At 34.6% G+C, this 21,958-nt stretch overlaps 1 protein-coding gene across 2 annotated transcripts in view; it reads left to right on the top strand.

Moving 5' to 3' along the window:
* Positions 1-17,974, top strand: part of LOC106461632 — a 24,988-nt gene extending 7,014 nt beyond the window's left edge. The window contains exons 5-12 of one of the 2 annotated variants that reach the window (XM_022388640.1): positions 1,389-1,544; positions 8,421-8,516; positions 8,863-8,992; positions 9,373-9,498; positions 10,131-10,141; positions 11,913-11,939; positions 12,255-12,425; positions 14,783-17,974. In XM_022388640.1, the coding sequence (XP_022244348.1) occupies positions 1,389-1,544; positions 8,421-8,516; positions 8,863-8,992; positions 9,373-9,498; positions 10,131-10,141; positions 11,913-11,939; positions 12,255-12,425; positions 14,783-17,269 (3,204 nt within the window). In that variant the 3' untranslated portion in view covers positions 17,270-17,974. Of the gene's footprint in view, positions 1-1,388; positions 1,545-8,420; positions 8,517-8,862; positions 8,993-9,372; positions 9,499-10,130; positions 10,142-11,912; positions 11,940-12,254; positions 12,426-14,779 lie in introns of both variants that reach the window. The other variant, XM_013921470.2, reaches the window with a different exon arrangement.
* Positions 17,975-21,958: the final 3,984 nt, after the last annotated feature.

Below are 21,958 nucleotides of genomic sequence, written 5' to 3'. Positions count from 1 at the left end.
AGGTAAGGACTTGTGTCGCTAAAGTTTCATCAGAACGAAGTTACGGAAAAACAATTTAACAAACGGAGACGTAACAATACTGTTTCTAACTTCCTCAAAGTCATTAATTGTTAGCTGATGTATCCCCTGCTTGTAAAAACTTAAGTTTCTCTTGGAATCATGCTGCCATTTACTAGAGTTTACTCTTCTTATTGTCTATTGCCTCTACTATAAATAGGATAGCCTCCAACCTGCAAACTCTACAGACAAATTGCATATCTTCACTGCTAGTTTCCTTAAAAGTTCATACCAATCCCAAGTTCCTAAATAAGACCCACTCATTGCATCCATTACAACTAATAAACTGTGAGCACTTAATTCCTACATTAGTCTTAACCATTGTATTTTTAGCCTGATAATAAATACTCAACACTAAATACAAGTAATGTAGTGACAAAACTGTTAAGCCTAATATTTGAGAATCCAACATATTACAGTATTTTATCACTACTTTATCTTCACACTAAAGTAATTAAGTTTATTTTCAAAATATAGAAGTGACAAATAACTGGTCTTTAGTTGAAATTTATGTAGAAAAAATGTATTTAGTCTGATTTATAACCTACCTATAAGCTGAATTTAAACTCACGGATGCAAAGTTATCTAACCAATTTTATCCTTAAGATATGCAGAGACAATAAACTAGTCTTCAGATTGTATTTGCTTAATAAAACAATGTACTTAGCCTGTTATGTGATTTACCAATAAATTGAATTACAGCTAAGCCTAATCTAATTAAAAATACAAGATGATGGCAGTTGTATTTAAGTGTATGCAGTGTTGTTTTACATTATTAAATAACTGTCATTTAAAATGTATGCAGACATAGAAATGCCTTCTCTTTCATCATATATATAATGCAATATTTGTTTATAATTCAGGACATCTATTAGAACAATTTCATCTGCAAAGACTTATCTTACAAGATTGTAAAATAAATTAACCAGTTAGGAAGCATTAAAGTAATAAAAATATTTTTGCTTTTACATGCACCTTGCTATTTTTAAACCTCAGAGCTACTCTTTCAACTCTCTATTACATTTCAAATCAAATATTTGATTGTAAAAAAGTGAATGAATTTTGAAGAATGAATCAAGTTTTAATGCTTATCATACTCTTTCAACATTTCATAATACATTTTACTACTTTTAATTCATAATTACAGTCACTGTCTATTTAGATTATTTTTGAATACAGGATAATAAGCATAACTTCTTAGTAAATTTTAATTTCCAAATATAAGGCAATGATAGAATATTAATACTTTTCAACTAAATTTTAAAACTAAGATTTTCAGTATATCTACTGAGAAAAACAAGTATATGGAAGTCACCTTAACTACTTTCTAGGGTGAGGATCTTACAACTTTTGGAGAATTGATGGCTGAGGGAACATTCCGCATGTTTGGAGCCAAAGCTCTACGTCACCTATTTCTTTTTAATAAAATGTTGCTTATAGCTAAGAAGAAGGAAGAAGGAATTCTCATTTACAAAACACACATCATGGTGAGTGTTTTGTTGCATAAAAAAACACTAGAATTTTTATTATGAAAAATATTATTATTTACAGAAAAAAAATACATCTACATACCATAAAAAGTCATCTAGGTTTTTATGACTAAACCTATTAAGGAGAAATTAGATTATTTAGCATTCGACTACTAAATTATTGTAAAAGATGTAAAAACTGTAAATAGTTAACTGTGAACAAACAAAATGTGAGGTAATGAAATAAATGTAAAGTTGAATAAATGAAACAACAGTAGGTAATATAAAAAAATTGTTAAAAATCTTATGAGTTTCTGCAATAATGTATTCATGTAGCTCCTGGAACTAAAAAATAGTCATATATAATATAAAGCAAAATTCCATACAAATATCTTAAAGATTTTATTCAATCTAGCATTTTTGACAGTATTTTTAAAGAGAGAGACGTACACAAAAGTTTATTTAAAGGAAAAAAACTTAATACAAAAAATTTACTAGGAAATTAACTAAAAGTTTGGCTGAATTTAAAAATATGAGTTTTGAAATACACCTCCTTTCACACTAGCTTTTTCCCAACAAAATTTCCTCTTCTCTGCCCATCTAAGCATTGGTATGAAACTTGTGATTCTCTCCACCTACATCAATGCGCCCCCTATACCAGATCCATATATAAGCTTCCAGTTATTACTTGTTAGTCACTTTTCTCGATGGCAAAATGTTACATGTTATGACAATGGTTTTACGTGATTGCTGCGGGTTTCTCTTACATTTTGTGTAACTTTAGTTATACCCACGCTTTTGACGATTTTTTTTACCCTTCTTCTTGGGTTTTGAGTTTATAATCTATTTCTTTAATTTCTAAAAAAAAATTTAAAAAATCTGAGACTTTTCCGATATGAGTTCTCACATTCACATTTCTGATACAGAATCTCCTAGTACTCCTAATCTGCCACCTCTGGAGTCTAGCATTGCTCGGCATTGGGGGAGTCACCCTTTTCGCGGAGTACATCCAATATTTCATACACAGAGAGGTGGAATCTTACATGAGATCTGATGTTTCTTCTCCTGTTGGCTCACAGGCTGAGCTTGCAGAAGAGAATCTGGACTCTATTTTTCTGACTCATTTCTTTGCTCAGACAGCTAATTAGGAGCCTCTGATGGACATCTTGCCTTCTGCACCATTTTTGCAACTAGTACATCAAGTTTATAATGTCTTGAGCATTTCCCATGTAGCTTACGGCTCTTCTTTGTTGTTGGGGGAAAGTCATTCTCACCAGACATTGCTATGCATGCTTGGAGATTTCCTATTCAATTGAGAGTAGGTTTCTGCCATGCCATGTCTTCTCCATTTATTGAATCAGCATGCCTTAGCTTTCCATCGCTTGGAGGATACATATTTAGATTTACAGAGGCTAGATATCTTCTTATTCCTATTTGGGATTCTAGGTCTGATGCCACATAGTTTTTCCCGGACTTGACTGCTGCTTATAATAGTTTTGCATTTTTGATTTGCTTTGCAACTGTTATCTGAGACGTATCACATGTCTTCTGCTCAATTTTCAGAGGATCTTAGTCATTTCTTGACTTCTACTTTGGTAAGGTTATTAGCTTCTGCTCTCTCCTTGGTATCTTGGTTGGTTTGTTGCTGGGATCTTTTGTAGACAGATGCCTTTCTTGAGGGTGTTTGACTTCCTTCTTAGACCATTAGATATCTCAGAAAGGCTCCTTTTCTCAGACTTTTGATTTTTGCAGATATTCCAGGTTCATTGGAATTTTGAGTGGATGTGGCCCGTCTTCACTCTTCTTTTTCAACACTAGCCTTTTGTCTTTCCTAGTTTTCTACTGGATGGTTTACTGCATCTCCAGTTCGAGTTTCCAGACTTCCTGCATTGGCTCCACATTCTATTGATCACAAAGGAGATTCTCCCCTTATCAGCAGGCATCCTACACTTGCATGGAGCACTAACAACAGCATTGGTGACTAGCCTATGTGGTCCGGTACTATGGGAGCTTGACTCAGATATTTCATATCTGTATGGGAGACCTTTACTAACGATTAGTGGGTCATTCAGGTTCTTATGAGAGGGTTGGTTCTTCATTTCATGTCTCTTCCTCCATTGTCCCCTCCCCAAGGATTGTCTTTCATCCAGTCATTGGACACAAGCCATCCAGGATCTTCTGCTCAAAAGAGCCCATAGAATGCATCAACTACTCTCTCAAGGTTTTATATTCCCGTTTGTTGGTAGTACTGAAGAAGACGGGCGATTGGCGACCTGTCATCTACCTTTCTTGTCTCAATCATTTCCTCCAGCCTCCTCAGTTTACCATGGAGTTGCTTCTTTCCCTCCGATGACACTTTGCACCTGGTCTATGGATGATGAAGTTTGATGCTGCTGATGCCTATCTTCATATTTCTATCACGGAGTCTTCATGTCGGTATCACCATTTTGAACATGAAAAACAGGTTTTTCAGTTTCGTGCTTTACCATTTGACCTTGCATTTGCCCCATACATCTTTTGCTGTATAGTCAGATATTTTTCACATCATCTTCACTCAATAAGCATTTACACTCCCCATTATATGGATGACTGGCTTCTTCTCGCTCCTTCCCGTCACTTGGCAGATCTTCTCACTTGAACTCTTGAGCTCCAAAGTGGCAAGAGCTGGGTTTCTCATCAAAACGGAAAAGTCTGTTCTTACCCCCCACAATCCTATATCCATTTAGGAATATTTTTCAATTCACGTCTTAATGGGGCCCAACCTTCTCCTCTATGGCTTCAGGCCATGGAATGGACGGTTCTTCTAATACAGTTGTCTCCTTCTCCACTGGTGTGTGCAGTTCTATCCCTTTTGGGAATGTGGGCATTCATGGAATCACTCCTTCCTTTGGGTTGGGCCCACATGCATTCCCTTCAGTGGTTGTTACAGGACCAATGTTACATTTTTGCACAGATGCACTGCTTGATCTTGGCTAGTGGTTGAACAGGGACAACATGACAGTGAGTGTCCCTCTCCAACCTCCACATCCATAGATACATCTTTTTGCAGATGCTTGTATTCAGGGGTTGGAAGTTTGTGTAGGGGATATGGAATTAAAGGGCCTCTGGATAGAAGAGGAATCTTCTTTCCACATCAGTCTTTTATAGCTTCTAGCAGTTCAACAAGCTGTGTCTTGGGCTTTCTAATTGTTGAGAGAGGTAGTGGTAATGCTTAACACAGACAATTCCATTGTGGTCTCCTACATTTCCAAGCAATGGGGCACTCACTCCGGGTCTATTTGTTTTCAGACATTGGATCTTCTTTTTGGGCCCACAGTCATAAGATTGTTCTCCTTGCTTGTCATCTTCCAGGTATTATGAATTTAGTACCTGATCAGTTATCTTGTCCCAACAGAGTTCTTCCCACAGAATGGATGCTTCATCCACAAGTTTTTTGTTGAATCTGGTTTCATCTTGGGATGCTTCAGATCGATGCTTTTGCCTTTCATTGGAATGCTCAGGTCCTGTCCTTCTAGTCTCCTATCCCTCACTCTCTGGCTTTGGGCATAGATGCTCTCAGCCAGGATTGGGCTGGTCTTCATCTTTATGTGTTCCCTCCAATTCATCTATTATCCAAGGTTCTTGCACTGATTCACTTCTCATCCTATCAAGTTCTTCTGGTGGTGCCATATTGGCTGGGCCAGCCTTGGTTTCCACTCCTTCAGTATCTCCAGGAGTACCAACCTCTTCTGCTTCCTCTCTGGCCATCCCTCTTACATTAGCTTCGGCTGGACATTTTTCCTCTGCAGATCACCATTCTCCAGCTTCATACCAGGCTTTTATGCAGTCAATCCAGTATTTTTCTTTGGACATTTATCAATGGAAATGGTTTACTTATTGTAAGTGGTCTCTCAGACATAGTTTTAATCCTTCTCACCCAACTGTGCCACACATTTCTCAATTTGTGACATGGTTTGGTACCTTTGTCTGTTTCTCTGCATAAGGCAGTTTTGTCTACCACTTTTCATTTTTTTGGAAGACATAAAGTTTTTGAGTCCCTTATTTTGTTATTACTTCTAAAATCTTTTTAGGCTCTCCATTCTCAACGTCCTTTCCTAATTGGGATATCTCGGTGGTTCTCCATGCTTTATCTCATTCATCCTTTGTTATCCTGTTCCCTATATCACCTTTTGATTAAGACTTCTTCTGTTGTTGGCTACCAGATGTTGACATTCATATGTGTTTGCGATTCATGTTCACAGGACTCTTTTACCATTTCTCTTATGTTCTGTTGTATCCCAATAGGTCCTTTCTTCCCAAAACATCAATGGCTAGAAAATGAGATAAGAGTTTCTCTCCTATTCATCTTTCCCCCATTTCCTATTTTTATGAATGCTCTGGTTTGGATTGTCTTTTATGTCTGGTTCGTACTCTTCAATGTTATGTTCTATGCACTGAAGAGTTTTTGGGGTTCATATCACTGTTTGTTTATCCATTGTGATCATAAGGTGTCATGTGGCTTATCCCCTGTAACTTTGGCTGGTTGGGTTTGTCAGTTGGTGCATACTGCTTACTCTGGGCCTTCATTGGAGGAACAGAACTTCTTTGGATCTCATCAAGTTCACCATATCTCAATATCCCTGGCAGCTCGGTTGCATTGTGGACCACACCTAATACATTTATATCTCATTATTTGCAGTTGCATCCTCAGAAGGTTTAAGGCTACTCCCATGGCTATTCTTCATGTGTCGACTCGTTTGCAAAAGATGTGTGACTTCCTTTCTTTTGTGTTTATTTCATATCCTTTGTCAGGGTCCCTCTCACCCTTTTCATTTGGATCCCACTCTGTGGCGGGTGTTGCCTGGTCAGGTATGCTTATTTCCAAATTCACACTAGCTACCAGTTGACCGATCTCAAATTTTTCTGATAGCAACGAGCTCTGTTGAGTTGGGGTGTTCCATAAGACCACCTTTTGTGCTTTCCAGGTGGAATACGATTATAAAACAAAGACAAATACACTACTGTACTGCTACTCATGGACTATCATGAGTAAAGCTTAATGGGATTTTGCCTATCCCTGCTGACACCTAAATTGAATAAATCAGGGTTGGTTTGCTTTTCAAAATAGGGAATGTGGTTCACCTATTGCATGGTCTCTGGAGCATTGTTCCTCAGGACTCCTCAGTGCGAGTATTCCTCTCCATTTCTCCTAGTGGAGCATATGAGTCCTTACCACTCTTGGTTTCCAGTCCCTGAAGTGGTGGACAGAGGTTTATTCCTCCTGAGTGATACTTGTACTCATTATTCCACTCAAAGCTGGTTGCCCTCCTACCAATAAACCTGAACGGTTTTCCCAGATGTATGGTAGGAGCAGGACTAGCCTACATGGGACTATCCTCATAATTCTGGTTCAGAGATGACTCTTCATTATCTGGTTGAGTTGTGTGTGGCCCTTTTTTTTGGTCATTCTCTTTATTTTGATGACCAGGGAAGAGGGTCCTTGAATCCTCATAATCCTGCATGCAGAGTGTCACTTCCTGTGCCATTGGTTGAACTTAGTTTGCCCCACATCTTCCTCATAATTCTGGGGGCAAGAGGTATTGCCTTACCTCTCAGGTTGAGGAGTTAGGATTTTGGCACGTAATCTCAGACTGGGTAATCTCTGTTTTTTCAGGTTGAGTGAGGCATGATAGGTCCTGAAATTCCAAGTTCTGTTTGTTGCATTTTGCACTTCTTCAGGCTGGGATGAGGATTTGTCCACTTTTGTGTTGCATGCCTTCTCTTCATAATTCTGGTGGTTTGACATGCAACATTCTGTAATTTTCAGGTTGGGTTCCAATAATACCACATTATTAAACAAGATAAAAAATATAGGGGTTTTTGTGCCCTAGCCACTACACCTCGGATATTGATTTGGATCCACAGCCCTATAATTCCAATGATGAGACATGGTACCTTGTCTGCTTGGTTGGGGCCTGGACAAATTCATGTTCTTCTAAAGATATTAGAATTTTGACTCTGTGGCCTTTAGTGCCCAGGAATTAGATTTTGTGTTGTCTGGGCATTGAGCATACCTGTTGCAGAAGTAGTGGGACCCCATTGATGTGCTATTACTATATCAGTATTTTGCACACCTCTTTTCTATGCTGATGCTTTCTGTGTGGACCTTGCTCTTACCAGCCCCTCCACCTTATCAATGTGGAATTCTAGCTAAAGTGTGAGAGGAGGTAAGCATGTTTTGGAAATTAACATTCACCTATACTGAAAATGTATTTCGGATAATACTTGCATCCTCTCCCTCCCTTCCTCCCCACGAAATGGCCAGTTTCGGGTATGTTACTATTGGCCATTTTGAAAAGTGAATAAGAAGTAATAACGGGGAGCTTATATACAGATTTGGTATAGGGGGTGCATTGACGTAGGTGGAGAGAATCACAAAATTTAAATTGTTATGGACAATATAGTGGGGTAAAAAAGCTGGAGCAAGCAAAGTAAAATTCATACCAATGCGTAGGTGGACAGAGAAGAGAAACTCTTGCCAGAAAAAACTTAGAGCATGAGAGTAGGTAAGTATTATTGAAATACATTTTCGGTATAGGAAAATGTTAACTTTCATTACAATATAATATAAAGGATTAATGTTTTCATTGTATGAGAGCAGAATTTTCAAGAATATTTTAAATAAATTTATAAAGAAACTTTTTTTTTATTCATCATAAGAATTTGTTTGTTGTTAAGTGCGAAACTGCATAGTGAAGTATGTGTACTGTGCCCACCACAGAAATCAAATGCTAAACTTTTAGAGTTTTAAGCCATCATGCTTACCACTGAGTCACCAAGGGCAAATTATAAAGGAATAAACTAACCTTTTATTTAATATTTCTAATAACAGTCATGTTTGTTTTTTATTTTCAGTGCTCAAACTTAATGTTAATTGAAAGCATTCAGGGAGAGCCACTGTGTTTCCATGTAATACCCTTTGATAACCCTCGGCTCCAGTACACTTTCCAGGTATGTTTGTGAAATGTTATTAATCTTGAGCATATTTTCAATGCAATAGATTAGGCTTGTTGTTTTAAGACTTTTTCCAATATAGTGTTTTTTGATATTTTGAAGACAAAAAAACATACTTGAAAGTCAAATATAAAGGAAATTTGTTAAGTGTAAGATTAACTAAATAAAATGAATTGCAGTTACCAACCAGGTGAGAAGTCAGATATCTTTAACTTTTTTTAAGGCTAAAGTTTTTTGTAGTTGGCTTCTTGTCTTGATTGGATAACCTATAAGGATTACTGAATTTCATCTGATTTACATAGACAGGAGTTACAGTGTTTCAAGCTTAATTATTTTAACATAGGCTAGAAACATGGAACAAAAGAGAGAATGGTGTCTGGAACTCAAGAGAGTTATCTTGGAGAATTACAATGCTGTCATCCCTTCACATGCCCGACAGTTAGTCATGGAATTGGGTCAAAACAAACAAGAAGGTAAGTTGAAATGGTAACGAATAACCTCCATAAGTTAAATTTTAGTTCTTGCAATGATAATTTTACTCTTACTTTCAAGTGTGTGTATTAATTAATTAAAAAAGAAGTTAAACGATTCTGTCAGCAAAATGACATTTATGATAATTTGTATGTGAAATTTTTAGTCAGTATCCTGCAAGTTTGATGTGTTGTAATAATCGAGAACTTTAGCTGTACATTTGGAGAGAGAGAGAGAGTAATTACTTGAATAAGTAAAGAGAATGAACATTTCAATTCTCTTTAGATTCAGTTTTGTTTTTAGCAAATAGGGTTTTTTAATGTAACACTGAACAGAAGTTTAAGATCATTCATTAAGAATAAAAATGATTAACAAATTTCAGATCCTGTATCTTTGGATAAAAGCAGTACTAAAAGACAGCTTTCTGCACCTGAGTATCTTGAAAAAAGAAAACAAGAAAGGAGAAAGTCTGAAATCAGTTTGAATCGAGCATTTAAACTTAAGAAAGGTAAATGCAAAATACATGTACTTTGACCTCAGTGTACAAACTCTTAAAAAGAAATCCTTTATAAATTAGCATAAAGTGTTTAATTTAAGAAGAAGAAAATGTTGAAAACTTCATTTAATATGTTTTATTTGGTTGGGTGAAAAAGATATTTTATTAGTTTGCATGACCAAATGTTTCTATTTATTTTAGTTTTGATTTGAGTGGTAAAAGTACTTTATTAGTTTATATACTTCAAAGGTTTTATTTGACGTAACTATCTTTATGTGATTGAGAGGAAAAGTTTTTTATTAGTTTACATGCCTCAAAGGTTTTTATTTGCATAATATTGATATTTTCACTGGTGGAAAATGTCTCTTGTTATCTAATTAAAAAAGGCACTTTATGTATATTGATAGATATTTGATGTCTTTGATATTTAATGAATTTACATGTATTACAATAGTAGAAATGACCTGTTTGCAAAAATCGGTCAAAGTTGTATTAAAAAAAAACTTGCATTTTCCATATTACATTAACCAACATCATAAAGCAATGCCCATCATATCATTTTTATATTATTCAGAACTGTGTACAGTATTGTGATTTATGTACAAATTAATTTTAAAGTCTGTAATTTTTTTCTTTTTATTTAGGTGTCAAGAAGGTATGTCCACATGCTAAAAGCATTTTCATACTTGAAAAAGCTGGATGGATGAGAAATGACATGTTACCTACTATGTTTTGTTTAGAATCATTATGTTCTGTTTTCTGTAACTTCTTTATTATTTATTTGAAATGATTGGCACTTGTTGACTTCAATATTGGGTACTATTGTGATTAGTTCGTTTTTTTGTGTATTAATTTACTATGAAGCTGCTGGTTGTAGATTTCATAGTTGCCTTTAAAACAAGTTACTGATGCAATTTTATATGATAATACCATTTAATAGTAAGTAGAAGTAGACAATTATATATTTCTAACTACCATGCTTCTGAGATCTCATAACAATTACTTGAGTGTAGCCATCAATGTCTTGAAAACATTAATGTATAAAAAAAAAAAGTCTCTGAACTCAGTTAGAAATCACAAGATATAATAATAATAACAGAAAGTTCTCAGAGGATCTAGTTAGAAAGCATTATTGAAAGGCTAGGAGGTTTAAGAGATTTATACAACAGGTTAAATAGATATTTAACAGTTACACAAAAATCTTATAAATGTAGGAAATCAGTCAGAATTCTTCTTTATAAGTATATTTATTTACAATGTTATCAGGGGTGTGGAACAAGTTTACTACTATCCTTTGCCTATTGAACAAGTAGGGTTTTATTACTCCTCATCATTTACCCTATTGCTAGAAAAACTGGTATATTCTAGGGAGCTACACAAGTTCCTGAAAAATCTGAATTGTGGAGGTCTAGCACACATATGTATATGAATATTTTGCAATATACACCTCAGAACTAAACCAAAACTATATACACAAAAAATATACACATTCTTTCAATTCAAAAACCCTTGATCACACATACAGAAACATTTGTATTTAAAGTAACGCAACAATATTATTAGGAGCCCAGTAAAATTTGACACAAGCTTTAGGAAGACTATATTACATACTAAAAATTTCAAAAACCTTTAAACATATTATATATATTAAATACCATTTAGTTCATGGCAACATTAATGTAAGCCATGGTTTCATTATCAGCTTATGTGTGGGGTATTTTACAAACTGCACTCTATAAAATCTTAATAACTATATGTTAAAAAAAACATATAAAATATATGTATATGAAGAGCTTAAACGTAAAACATGGTATATACCTTACCCAACAAAATTTGGCCATTATGTTGACTGTGTTCACTGTTAAATTAATCCCAAATCCTCAAAATTGTATTCTACTTTTGTGGGATTGGGAGGGGGAAAAGTAGATTTTCTATTATTTTGTCCCTTAGGCAATTTTTTTCAAAAATTCCAAACCCCTGGTGTTATGTTGTTATGTGATTGAGTTTTATTTGTTGGAATTTGTACCTTTAATGTTTCATTGCAATCATTGTTTCCTGTTTTTGTATTAAAATCAGCTGCTGTCATTAAGTGCTTGTTATATTATAGCAAATAGTGTCTTGAGATTTGCCTTTTGCAAATGCCCTTAAAAACTGTTGATTAAAAATAAGTGGAATTACCCCAGTAATACATTAATTGAAAGTACTAAAGTAAAAATATTTCAATTGAAATAGATACATCAGATTATGTAAAAGAATTAGCTAAATATTGATAAATCTATGCATTACATTTTGCTTTCAAATATTTCTTTTAATATTACTTGCGTATTAGTTAAAGAAACATTGTGCTAATGAAGTTTACTTTGTTATTTCTAACTCATTAATGACCTGTTTGTGTCATTTGTTTTTCTTTTTTTCCCCTCTCTTAGAATGATACCCTCACCAGCTCAAAAAGTGTGAGTATTTTTTAAACATTTACTTATATATCTATACTGATATTAATTACATTGGAATCAAAGTAGCAAGTAACTAATGACATTAGCTGTTTTATACTCACAAAACTGACACCACTTTGATAGACAAAACGCTAAGCTCTTGGATGAATATAAATACTTAAAATATTTTGAGTATTAATAATTAAAATAATTCTTTGTGGAAATTTTTTTTATAGAGCTATATGACTGTTTGAACTTAGTGTTTTAAAAAAATCTATTATTGATGTATCTTTTATGGAGTTATACAAGTTAAAAGTTCAATATTAAACCTTCTAGTCATTGCCAGAAACCAAAAGAGGGAGAAGATTACGAAGCGCAAGTCAAGATGTTATATCTTTTTACAAAAGTGAAGACAATAAAATTAATTACAATAACAATCAAGACAGTTTGGATATTCCTGTGACCTCTAGTGGCAGAAGAAACAACAATGGCATTAAAAATCCCTTTGTAAGTAAACAAATGGGTATTTTAAAAACATACTTGTAGATATGAACATTTCAAATTTAAATAAGTATAAATTCCATTCAATGCAATCAGGGCTGAGATTTGTCCTTGGAAAACTTCTTTGATATTATCAGTTATAATGTTTAAAATAATTTAAGCATTATTATTGTTTATTATAATTTTCTTATTGAGATTTTATACACTTATGAAGATAATTTTGCAATATTTTTTTAGTGTATGGTTTTAAGACTAACTCAAATCTTTTAAGCTAGACAAACCTCATGATATTATTGAGATTATGATCATGAATATCAGTAATAGCAAAGGTACAACTCGTATTTAATGAATAACATTTAGAAGCTGCCTTGCTTATAATATACATCATTACATCATTTTTAATTACATTATGTAAATTCTATGTGCTGCACTTTTGTGTGATGAAAAAGTAGGTTATAGTAATTGGTGTGAGAGTATGTCAATCATGTTATAGTTTGAGAAGCTGCTTAGAACATGTGTATTTCACACTATATGAATTATATACATTGACTTCTTTTGTTGTTTTTAATATGTATTTACAAACAAGGGTGAGAATTATAGGACTAGGGGATATAAGTATGAATTTTAACAGAACAGGAGCCATCTTCAGCTAAGACAAATTATATTTTTTAATAGGATGTTTAGCTTTTGAAATTGGTTGCTATCAGACGTAGTTTAAGGAAAAGGCTGATAAGTATTTGATTGATGGTTTTTTTTATAGTTTAGTTTAGTGGAAAATTAGCCTAGATGGACCAAGAGGTCACTTGTTGTCCTTAAATTTATTGTTATATGATACTGGAATTTTTTTTTAGAAATTTTGATTTTCAGTTGTGGTCTCCTTACTATTGGAAGGATACTGACTTGTTGGAAAGTGTCTAGAGGAGAGCTCATAGAATGATTCCAGGGATGGAAGGGTTATCTCATGGGAGATAGGTTAAGATCTATGCTTTCTTGGAAAATGAATGTTAAGAGGTGATTTTATAAAAGCTTACAGATTATCTGGGGGATCAATAGGATAGAAACCTATAATGTCTTTATTGTCTTTAAATATTGTTTTAATGAAGTAGAAATTAAAGAAGTTTTTACAAAAAAAAATATATTTCCATTATATTTGGTTGCTAATACTAAAAGACTGTATAATCATAAATAGCTAATATAGTGTTTTATCAGATATTGGCAAACATGTATTTGAATTAATTTAAAAGTGTTAAATTATAAAATTTATATTCAATTTCAACTTAAAATTATTTTTAAGCCTATGGTTCATTTGAGTATTTGGTTTAAGTTTAAAGACAATGTGCCAAAAATTAACACACTAATGTCATCTACAAATATATATGTTCAAGATGCAGCTGTGGCTATGTTGATTCAAGTATTCATTGTTTGAGCTCAAGAATTAAAGCACATGCACAGAATACCCCATATAATCAGTCAGCTAGCATCTTACAAGCTTTACAAGATTGTAGTACTTCACCAACCATTCAGTACTTTCACACTTTAGGAAGTGCATCAAATGATAAAATGTTGTGATTGAAAGAAACTTTGCTTGTGGATACACAGGTGTCAGCCTGAGTTAAACTGTAATCAGTCTGGCTCATCTTTACTTTTAAAGCTGCATCTGATGTCTTATTGGTTATTGAATATATGAGTCATTTAAAAACTAGTTTAGAAATTATAATATATGACATTGAAATTCCACAAATACTATTCTCATTATGAGGAGAATGCACTTTATTAACATAACTTAATTTTTGTTGCTTGTTGTACAAGTCTCTAAACGAAGATATAAATTTCAATACAGGATTTAATTAATGTTGTAAGGCAACAGTTCCCAGTCTGTGGGTTACAAGAGGTATTAGTCACAGAACAGGAGACATAACGTTTAAGGACAACAAGGGACCTGTTGGTCCATCTAGGCTGTTCCATACATTAAACTATTAAAAAACAAAACTCAAAATTGACTCTTGTCATTCAAATATTTATCAAGCTTTCACTTAAACCCCCTTAAATTTATTGCTTCTAACAAATATATTGGAAGAGCAAATCCCTCCTTTCCCAGTCAATTATGAGTGCCAGTAAACTGCTTAGCTACTCAGGTGAGTCATAAGTTTGGGAACCTTTATTACCAATTTATTTTTTTATTTTCTTTGTATATAGATTGAAAAAAGGTTTGCACACTCCTGATGCAGGTTGGCAGTATAGCTGTAAAATAAAATTGCCTTTTAAGATAGTTTCAAATACATCAGTACAGAAGGGCAGCTGTGCCAAACTTGTATTAATGGTTTACTTGATGTTAAATTAATAATCATATTTTGTTTTAGCAGAAAGCCAGAAGCCATGGAGTTCAAGGATCCGGATCTCTCTCATCCAGCAAAGAGTCTTTGTCCCACCTCCGTTTAGGAGGAAGAATACAGCAAACCAGATCCTCATGGAGGACTTGGAGCAGCTTACCCGAGGAGACCACTGATACTGAGGTGGAAGATAATTATGAGACACTCGATTTTAGCAGGCTTCTTCAGGTGGGACCACCTTTGCAGACAACTAGGACACAGGAAGAAATGTTAGAAGACTTGGCAGGAGAATATGTTACTTTTGTATTTGCTCATGCATATGCTTGCAGAGACATGAGATCTCTAACTGAACCTGAACAACCTAGAGGTAATATCACAGTCCAACCAGTAAGAAGTGACAAGACTGTGGTACCTTCAGTAAAATCTTCACTGAAAATACCAAATGAAGATGAATTTGGAGAAACGTTAACAACAGCTACAAACATAAGATGCCACAGAGACAACAGCTCTGAGTCTGATAATTTAACCAAACTCAGAACTACTCAGTATCAAAATAATGGCACTTTAGAGTATAGAACATCAGCTTATAATGACAGTCTTCTTGATTTCTGGGACAAGTTAGGTAGTGTACAAGTCAAGAACAATTGTAATATAGGAACAAGCAGTACATCAAGTGAGTCCTCTTGGAGAAACAGTTCTGCAGTTCAAAGAGCACAGTCTTTTACTGGAATAACAAACATCAATGTTACATCTTTACAGCACTCCTCTTCCCTCCATCAGCCATCAGAGATACTTCAGGAAACTTCCTCTCTTCATGATGGCAAGGTTTTTCAACCTGGTAAACTTTTACAGCAGGCTGAACTGCCTTCTTTTCCTCAAGTACCTTCTAAAGATGACTTGAGTCCTACAGCACCAGCTGTATGGCTCTCACAACAAAAGCATTTGGCTGATGTATACAGTAAGTTTGGATCACTTCCACGCAGTTTCCAGGTATCCCAAGAGTATGATTCCAAATCTCCTACAGTCAAAGAAACTGAACTTGCTGAAAGTCAGAGAGCTCGTAGGAGGGTTGCAGAAGGTAGCAGAACTCAGTATGCTGATCATCGTCCATTTACAATAGCCTCTGACAAACCTTGTCAAGCAGACTTGAGGGAAGATCTAGATGGTTACATTGAAGATTCTTCTCATATGGGTAATTTCTCAAATTTTACTTCAGGTAATGAGTTGAGCAGCAAGGACAGAGCAATAACAAGTGTTATCACACCAGCAATTAGCATTGAAAATGTTTCCATTCATCCAACTCACAAAGTTTATGGACAGCCAAGAACAAGGTATGCCACTCTTCGAAATGTGCTAGCCAATTTTAGTTCAAAAATAGCAGCACTTAAATCAGTTTTGGGGTCTCCTTCTAATGACCAATCAGATACAAATTCTGTTGTCTCAGAGGGTAGTGATTTCCAACTTCCCTTCAAGCATGGATTTTTACAGAGACGATCTGCTAGTCGAAATAGTGTTAAAAGTGAAAAAAACCTCAGTCCTCGAGCTGTATCAGCTAACTTCTTTCATTCTCTAGCCAAAGCTTACTCAGCATTGAGGAAACATAGATTAAAGAGAGAATTTGTGCCTAAAAGTTTTCATAATGGTAAGGGCTTGACAGAAAAGAAAACATCTATTCCAGTGAATACACATGGAAGTTCTGTTGTTGGTGCACGTATAGCAAAACTTCATGAATCAGAGTATTCTGTACCAAATACTCTGATGATTTGTCGCCAATTACGAGCAGCAAAAGAATTAGAATTAAGGCCAGACAGTTTATTTTCAGATTCATCCAACACAACATCATCTAGTGATGGAGACAAAACATCTGGTGTGGGAGGTAGTGTTGTGACAAGGGTTAGTTGTAGTGAAAATTCACCTCTTGCCATAAGGAACAATGAGGATGATTCCACTTCTGATTCGAGTAATGACTCTGTTGACAGCTTTTATGAGAGAACCTTTGAAGCTATAGAAAATTCACTAGAAGATGAAATGTTTCGAGATTCAGCTATTTATAGTGATCCTGAAGAAGCAGATCTCAGTACAGTGGAGTTCTGTTTACCAGGTAAGAAACAAACAAAACAAGTTACTTTAGATAAAAGAAAACCTTTCAACTACAAGTTTCCTTACTGTTATTATGATCAAAAGTTTTTAGCACAAAATTCAGACTGTCATACTTCACAGCCTTTCAATGGCACTGTTGTTGAGAGGGTAAAGTTTCCAGAGGTGAACAGAAATTTTCAAACTGAAGATATTTCTGGACACCAGACTGAGATACCAAACAACCACAAAGAACTTTCTATCAGCTGTTATCGTAAAGATCATGAAGAAAGTGAGACAAGTTCAGAACATTCAACTTCCACTGTAAATACTGTTATGGAAACTTGCTATGCAACATCTATTGAAGATTTTTCACAGCCAAGACAGGTTAAGGGATGGGTTAAACACATTGTTGACAAGTTGCAAGCAGAAAGCAGTGTTTGATGTAGACTCATCCTTTAGTTTTATTCACATATATAACTGTAAAGCAAATATCATTTTTTTTTTACTATCCCAGTGTGGTGTGCCTTATTGAAATGCCAAAATGTGCAGAAAAAAACCTCACAAGTGTATAGTCATGTGTTATCTGGGAATTTCTGTTATGTAAACTACTTAATGAGAGGATTAAAGTTTGTTCACAATAAATCACATTTTTACCATTTGAGTCATAGTTTAGAATTGTAAAAACATATCTTAGTACTAGCTCCCTTTTTTATTAATGTAAAAAACTAAAATTATTTTATCTCTGAGCTTCTAGATAAACCAAAGTTTAAAAAACATGCCTGATCACCACTGCAAATGATAGCATAGAAGTACTACTTTGTGGTAGTGAAGATTATATCTAGTCAGATATCTAGCTTAGCATTTAAGATGTGTCTGTTTTTCAGACTGGCCTTATTAATTATGATTTTTCATTTCAAACATATTTTCTTCTTGCTTTCTAAAACTGCATTATGTACAAATCAGTTGGATTGTATTGCATTCAAACACATTTCAGTATTTGGACAATTTCTTTAATGAATTTTACAAATGTAACAGTAACCAATTTGTGTGATAAATACTTTCTTACAAGTGGAGTCTTAACAAGATATTATGCTAAAGATCATGATAATCTATATTAATTTATTAGCACAAAATTACTCTTAAACATTTACAGTTTTTTGTAATATGCAAATTTCTGTTTGTTATCAATTATTTTAACATTAATCTATTTTTCAAAACATAAAGCAGGTATCAAAAAACATCTACAATATGCTAAAAACAACATTCTCTTTTTAGCATTCTGGTAAGAAACATTGTAATTATTCCTAAGAATCAATGCGAAAGAAGAGAAAAACATTCAAGATAGTCTCATTCAGTTCCTTAATTTATGTACTTAGTTATGGCACATGTATTTACTATGTCTGTCAACAAAGATGTTTGTGTAAAACATATCCTGTAATGTGTTTTTAGTGGAATCTAACCATGATAGTTAGAATACAAGCTAAGCAGTGGCTCTACTGTTAGGTAAACTATTTTGGAGTATTGCTAATTTTCAGAAGCTAGAAGTATATTTTTATTAAATAATACATAAGACTAATTGTTGAAAGTCTTGTTTCTTTATTATTGTTATTTTAAATTTATTTTTCTCACTGCTGAATAGTACACTTGTGTGTTTACTCCTGCTTAGACCAAAGTTATTGATGAAAGGTGTTATTTTTTTAAAACTGACATAATCCAGAGAAGTGGTCAGAAACTAAAAATAACTTTTTTTTCCTCATCAGGAACCAGGGAAAAAATGCGAACAGTTTTGAGTATTTTTAACTATATATGTTAAGAGTCTCAAAAATGAGTGTTTTTGCATAATTAATATAAAACTTTATATCTTGTAAAGTTCTGTTTGAGTGTAATAACGAATAACCTTCTGTTTTAATAACAACGTTATTTGTTTTAACCATTTCCATGACATTAGCTGTAGCATGTAGTTTGACAAAACCAAATCCCAATTCGAAGAAAATATTTTGGCATAACTTTGAAACATACTTAATCAAAGAAATCCCACAGATACATGTTTAGTTCCATAATTTCTTGTCCACCGCTGGCTCAGGCTTATAAGTCAGGACACTAAAATTTGGGTTTTGATACCTGTGGTGGGCAGAGCTTAACAACAACCAAAACCAAACCATAATTTCCAAATAGACCACAAAAATAATTATATTTTTTAGTTTCATCCCTCCAACCAGAAACATTCAGGATGATATAGAAATGACATTGTCCATTCTTCATGATGAGTAGTAAACAACAGATTTTAATCAAACTTCACAGATCACTTCCCTTGTGGACGGGGAGAACCTTAATGGTTTTGAGGTTAAAAGTTAAAGGTAACCATTAACAAAATCACAAAATACACACATACTCACACAAATAGCTAGTTGTCAAGAGGATCAGTATTCTACTGATGGCTTTTTTTTTTTTTATTATAAAGGATCAAGAATCACAAGTACAGCTACTTCTCAGGCATGTTTCTTTTTCTTAATCATTTGTGATTATGGATTTGATCAGTATCTTCATTTATAAAATATTAACTTTTAATTACAATACAACATTTCAACTGTAACAGATACTAAGTTTCAAGACTAACTGAGAAAGCTTTAGATAATATCATTTGTCAATTATTAAAAGATTAATTTTTTTCTAAATACCAAGTTTAATTTTACCACAACAGTATATTTTAAAACTAAGTGTTTGAAATGTGAATAGCTTATAATAAAGAATAATTATCCTTCAAATTGATGAGTGGCAGAGTTTGTACATAATTAGTAATTACTAATATTTATCTTTTTCAGAAATAGTTAAAATCTGTAGAATTTTCCATGTGTATGAGTATGAAGTTGTATTACATAGAAACATGTACACCAGAAATTCTTTATATAAGGACATACAAATAGGCACTGGTTTTTGGTTTACTTCATCTGAAATTTACCTACCTACCTACTTAAAAAACTAGTATAAGCACGTTTACCCTTTAAATGATGGTTTAGGCAGCGTATTCATGTTGTTATATCTTAGTTTGCTTTTAGTAGTGAGTCAGCATAGGTAAAATCAGCCCAAGCAGATTCTCCATTAAATTTACTTTATAAACCAGGTACTGCCTAATACATCCTTGAAATAACATATGGTCATAACCTTCTGCTTACAGTAGTTATAAATGCAATTATCACTGAATGCTGTTTGGGAACTCCAATTGCACATCATGGTTCACCTTAATGACTTTCAGTTCCAACTGAAAAGTCAAGATTAGTAAGAAAAGGTTAAAGTCATCATCCACACATGTTCTTCACATTCTTTTAATAATAGATGTTCATATACAAAGGCTCTGAAAGTTGACAGTAAATATAAACTGAACCAAAAAGTGTTTTAGTAACCTGACGTGGGTGTTCGACTTAAGTGCATTGGAAACCTTTTTTAAGCCACATGCAACTTTTTTGAGAAAGAATCTTTGATTTCGATACGATATCTTATCTTCTCTCACAAAATAGCTTTTCTTGATTAGTACTTCCCTCTATCTGCACAAATTTTCAACAGTTCCACCTCAACATACCCACATGTATATGATTATGCAACAGCTTTACAGCAGTATGAGCACAATACAACCTTTATCGTAACCAGTGCCTTCTCCACATTTGCACTTGCTAATCACTTCTCAATTGGCAGTAGTACTGTACAAACATGCTTGTTTTTGCCCACAAATTTGTCAGTGTTTTCCTTCATACTACAGACTTAGTTTTTCTTTATTTTGTTTTTGTTATTTCTCTATTTACAGGGGTATTTTTAGCTAGTGTATTGTGGATCTCACTCTGTGGTTAATGGTGCCTCACCAGGTGTACTTTTTTTTTTGAAAATTCACTCTGTTCATTCTGTGACCGTGCTCAATGTCAGTTATGTTGTAGCTCTTCCTACCATGAACCTGATGTACAATTCCAGAAGCCACCAAGTGTTGGTTGTGTGTCTTCCTTTGAATGTCATCTATGCTGAAACAATTACGTTGCAAGATTAAGTAACACACACTGTAGAGATGAGGTGTTCTGTAGGACCACTAATAGTTCTCTCTAGTGGTCTTTTGCTTCATAAATATGTTCATCCTAGACTGTATACTCATGGACACACACACACAAGTAAAGCAGACAGGGATTGCTGCCCATCTCTGGTGCTCCGTTGCATTGAGACTCTTTCTACTGTAGACCTGACGTACAATTCCAGGTGCCGCCAGGTGTTGGTTGATCGACTCCATCAAAGTGATAGCTCTGCTTTTCAAAATTGGGTATCACGGTCACTCATTGCACTGTCTCCTGTGATGCAGTTGTCCGGACTCTCCAACACGTTTTTCCCTCCTTTCTTCTAGTGGAACATGGGAGTCCTTGCCACTTACCACTTCCTAGCCGCTGGACAATGGAGGCCTTTTATCCTGAGTGATGCATCCTACCACTTGGTTGAGAGTAGGGTGGTGGCATTCTGTTGGTGCTGATGGTGTATAGCACTTTCTACTGCATATCTGATGTACAATTCCAGATACTGCCAGGTTTTGGTTGTAGCACTATACCATATTAATATATATCTGACAGATTGCTTTTTCCCACCTGGGCATTCCTCCTTCCTACTATCCTCCAACTGTACATTCCTGGTGGGTCTGGTGTTGGTTGGAGATCATGTGTCAATGGTGTGATGCCCTTTTTACCATGGACCTGATATACAATTCCAGATACAGCCAGGTTTTGGTTGTCACAACTATATATATTGCAGTTTGTCCCTCAAGCTGAGACATTCCTCCTACCTGCCAGGGGGGGGGGGTCAGGTATTGATTACAGATGGTCCAGCTAAGTAAGACCTCACTTGTTTTCTGGCATGTATCTCTCCTCCTACTGCGGACTGGGTGAAAAGTGCCCAATGCATCTCAGGTTTGTGGTCCCTCTTCTTACCATCTGCTGGATGTCTGTTCCCAGCAGATCTGGTGTTGGTTGTAGCTAAATACGGCATATGTATTCCCACTTGTGTAGGGCTGGGTATCCTTCTCCTATCACAGTCTGGAAGAACCATACCCAATTCCACCAGGTTTTGGCTGGAGATGTCATCCCACCAGGGCTTTCCTCCTTCCTA

The sequence above is a fragment of the Limulus polyphemus genome, unplaced genomic scaffold, assembly GCF_000517525.1.
Source record: "Limulus polyphemus unplaced genomic scaffold, Limulus_polyphemus-2.1.2 Scaffold1001, whole genome shotgun sequence".
Taxonomy (NCBI): domain Eukaryota; kingdom Metazoa; phylum Arthropoda; class Merostomata; order Xiphosura; family Limulidae; genus Limulus; species Limulus polyphemus.
This window is presented reverse-complemented; position numbering and strand designations above follow the sequence as displayed.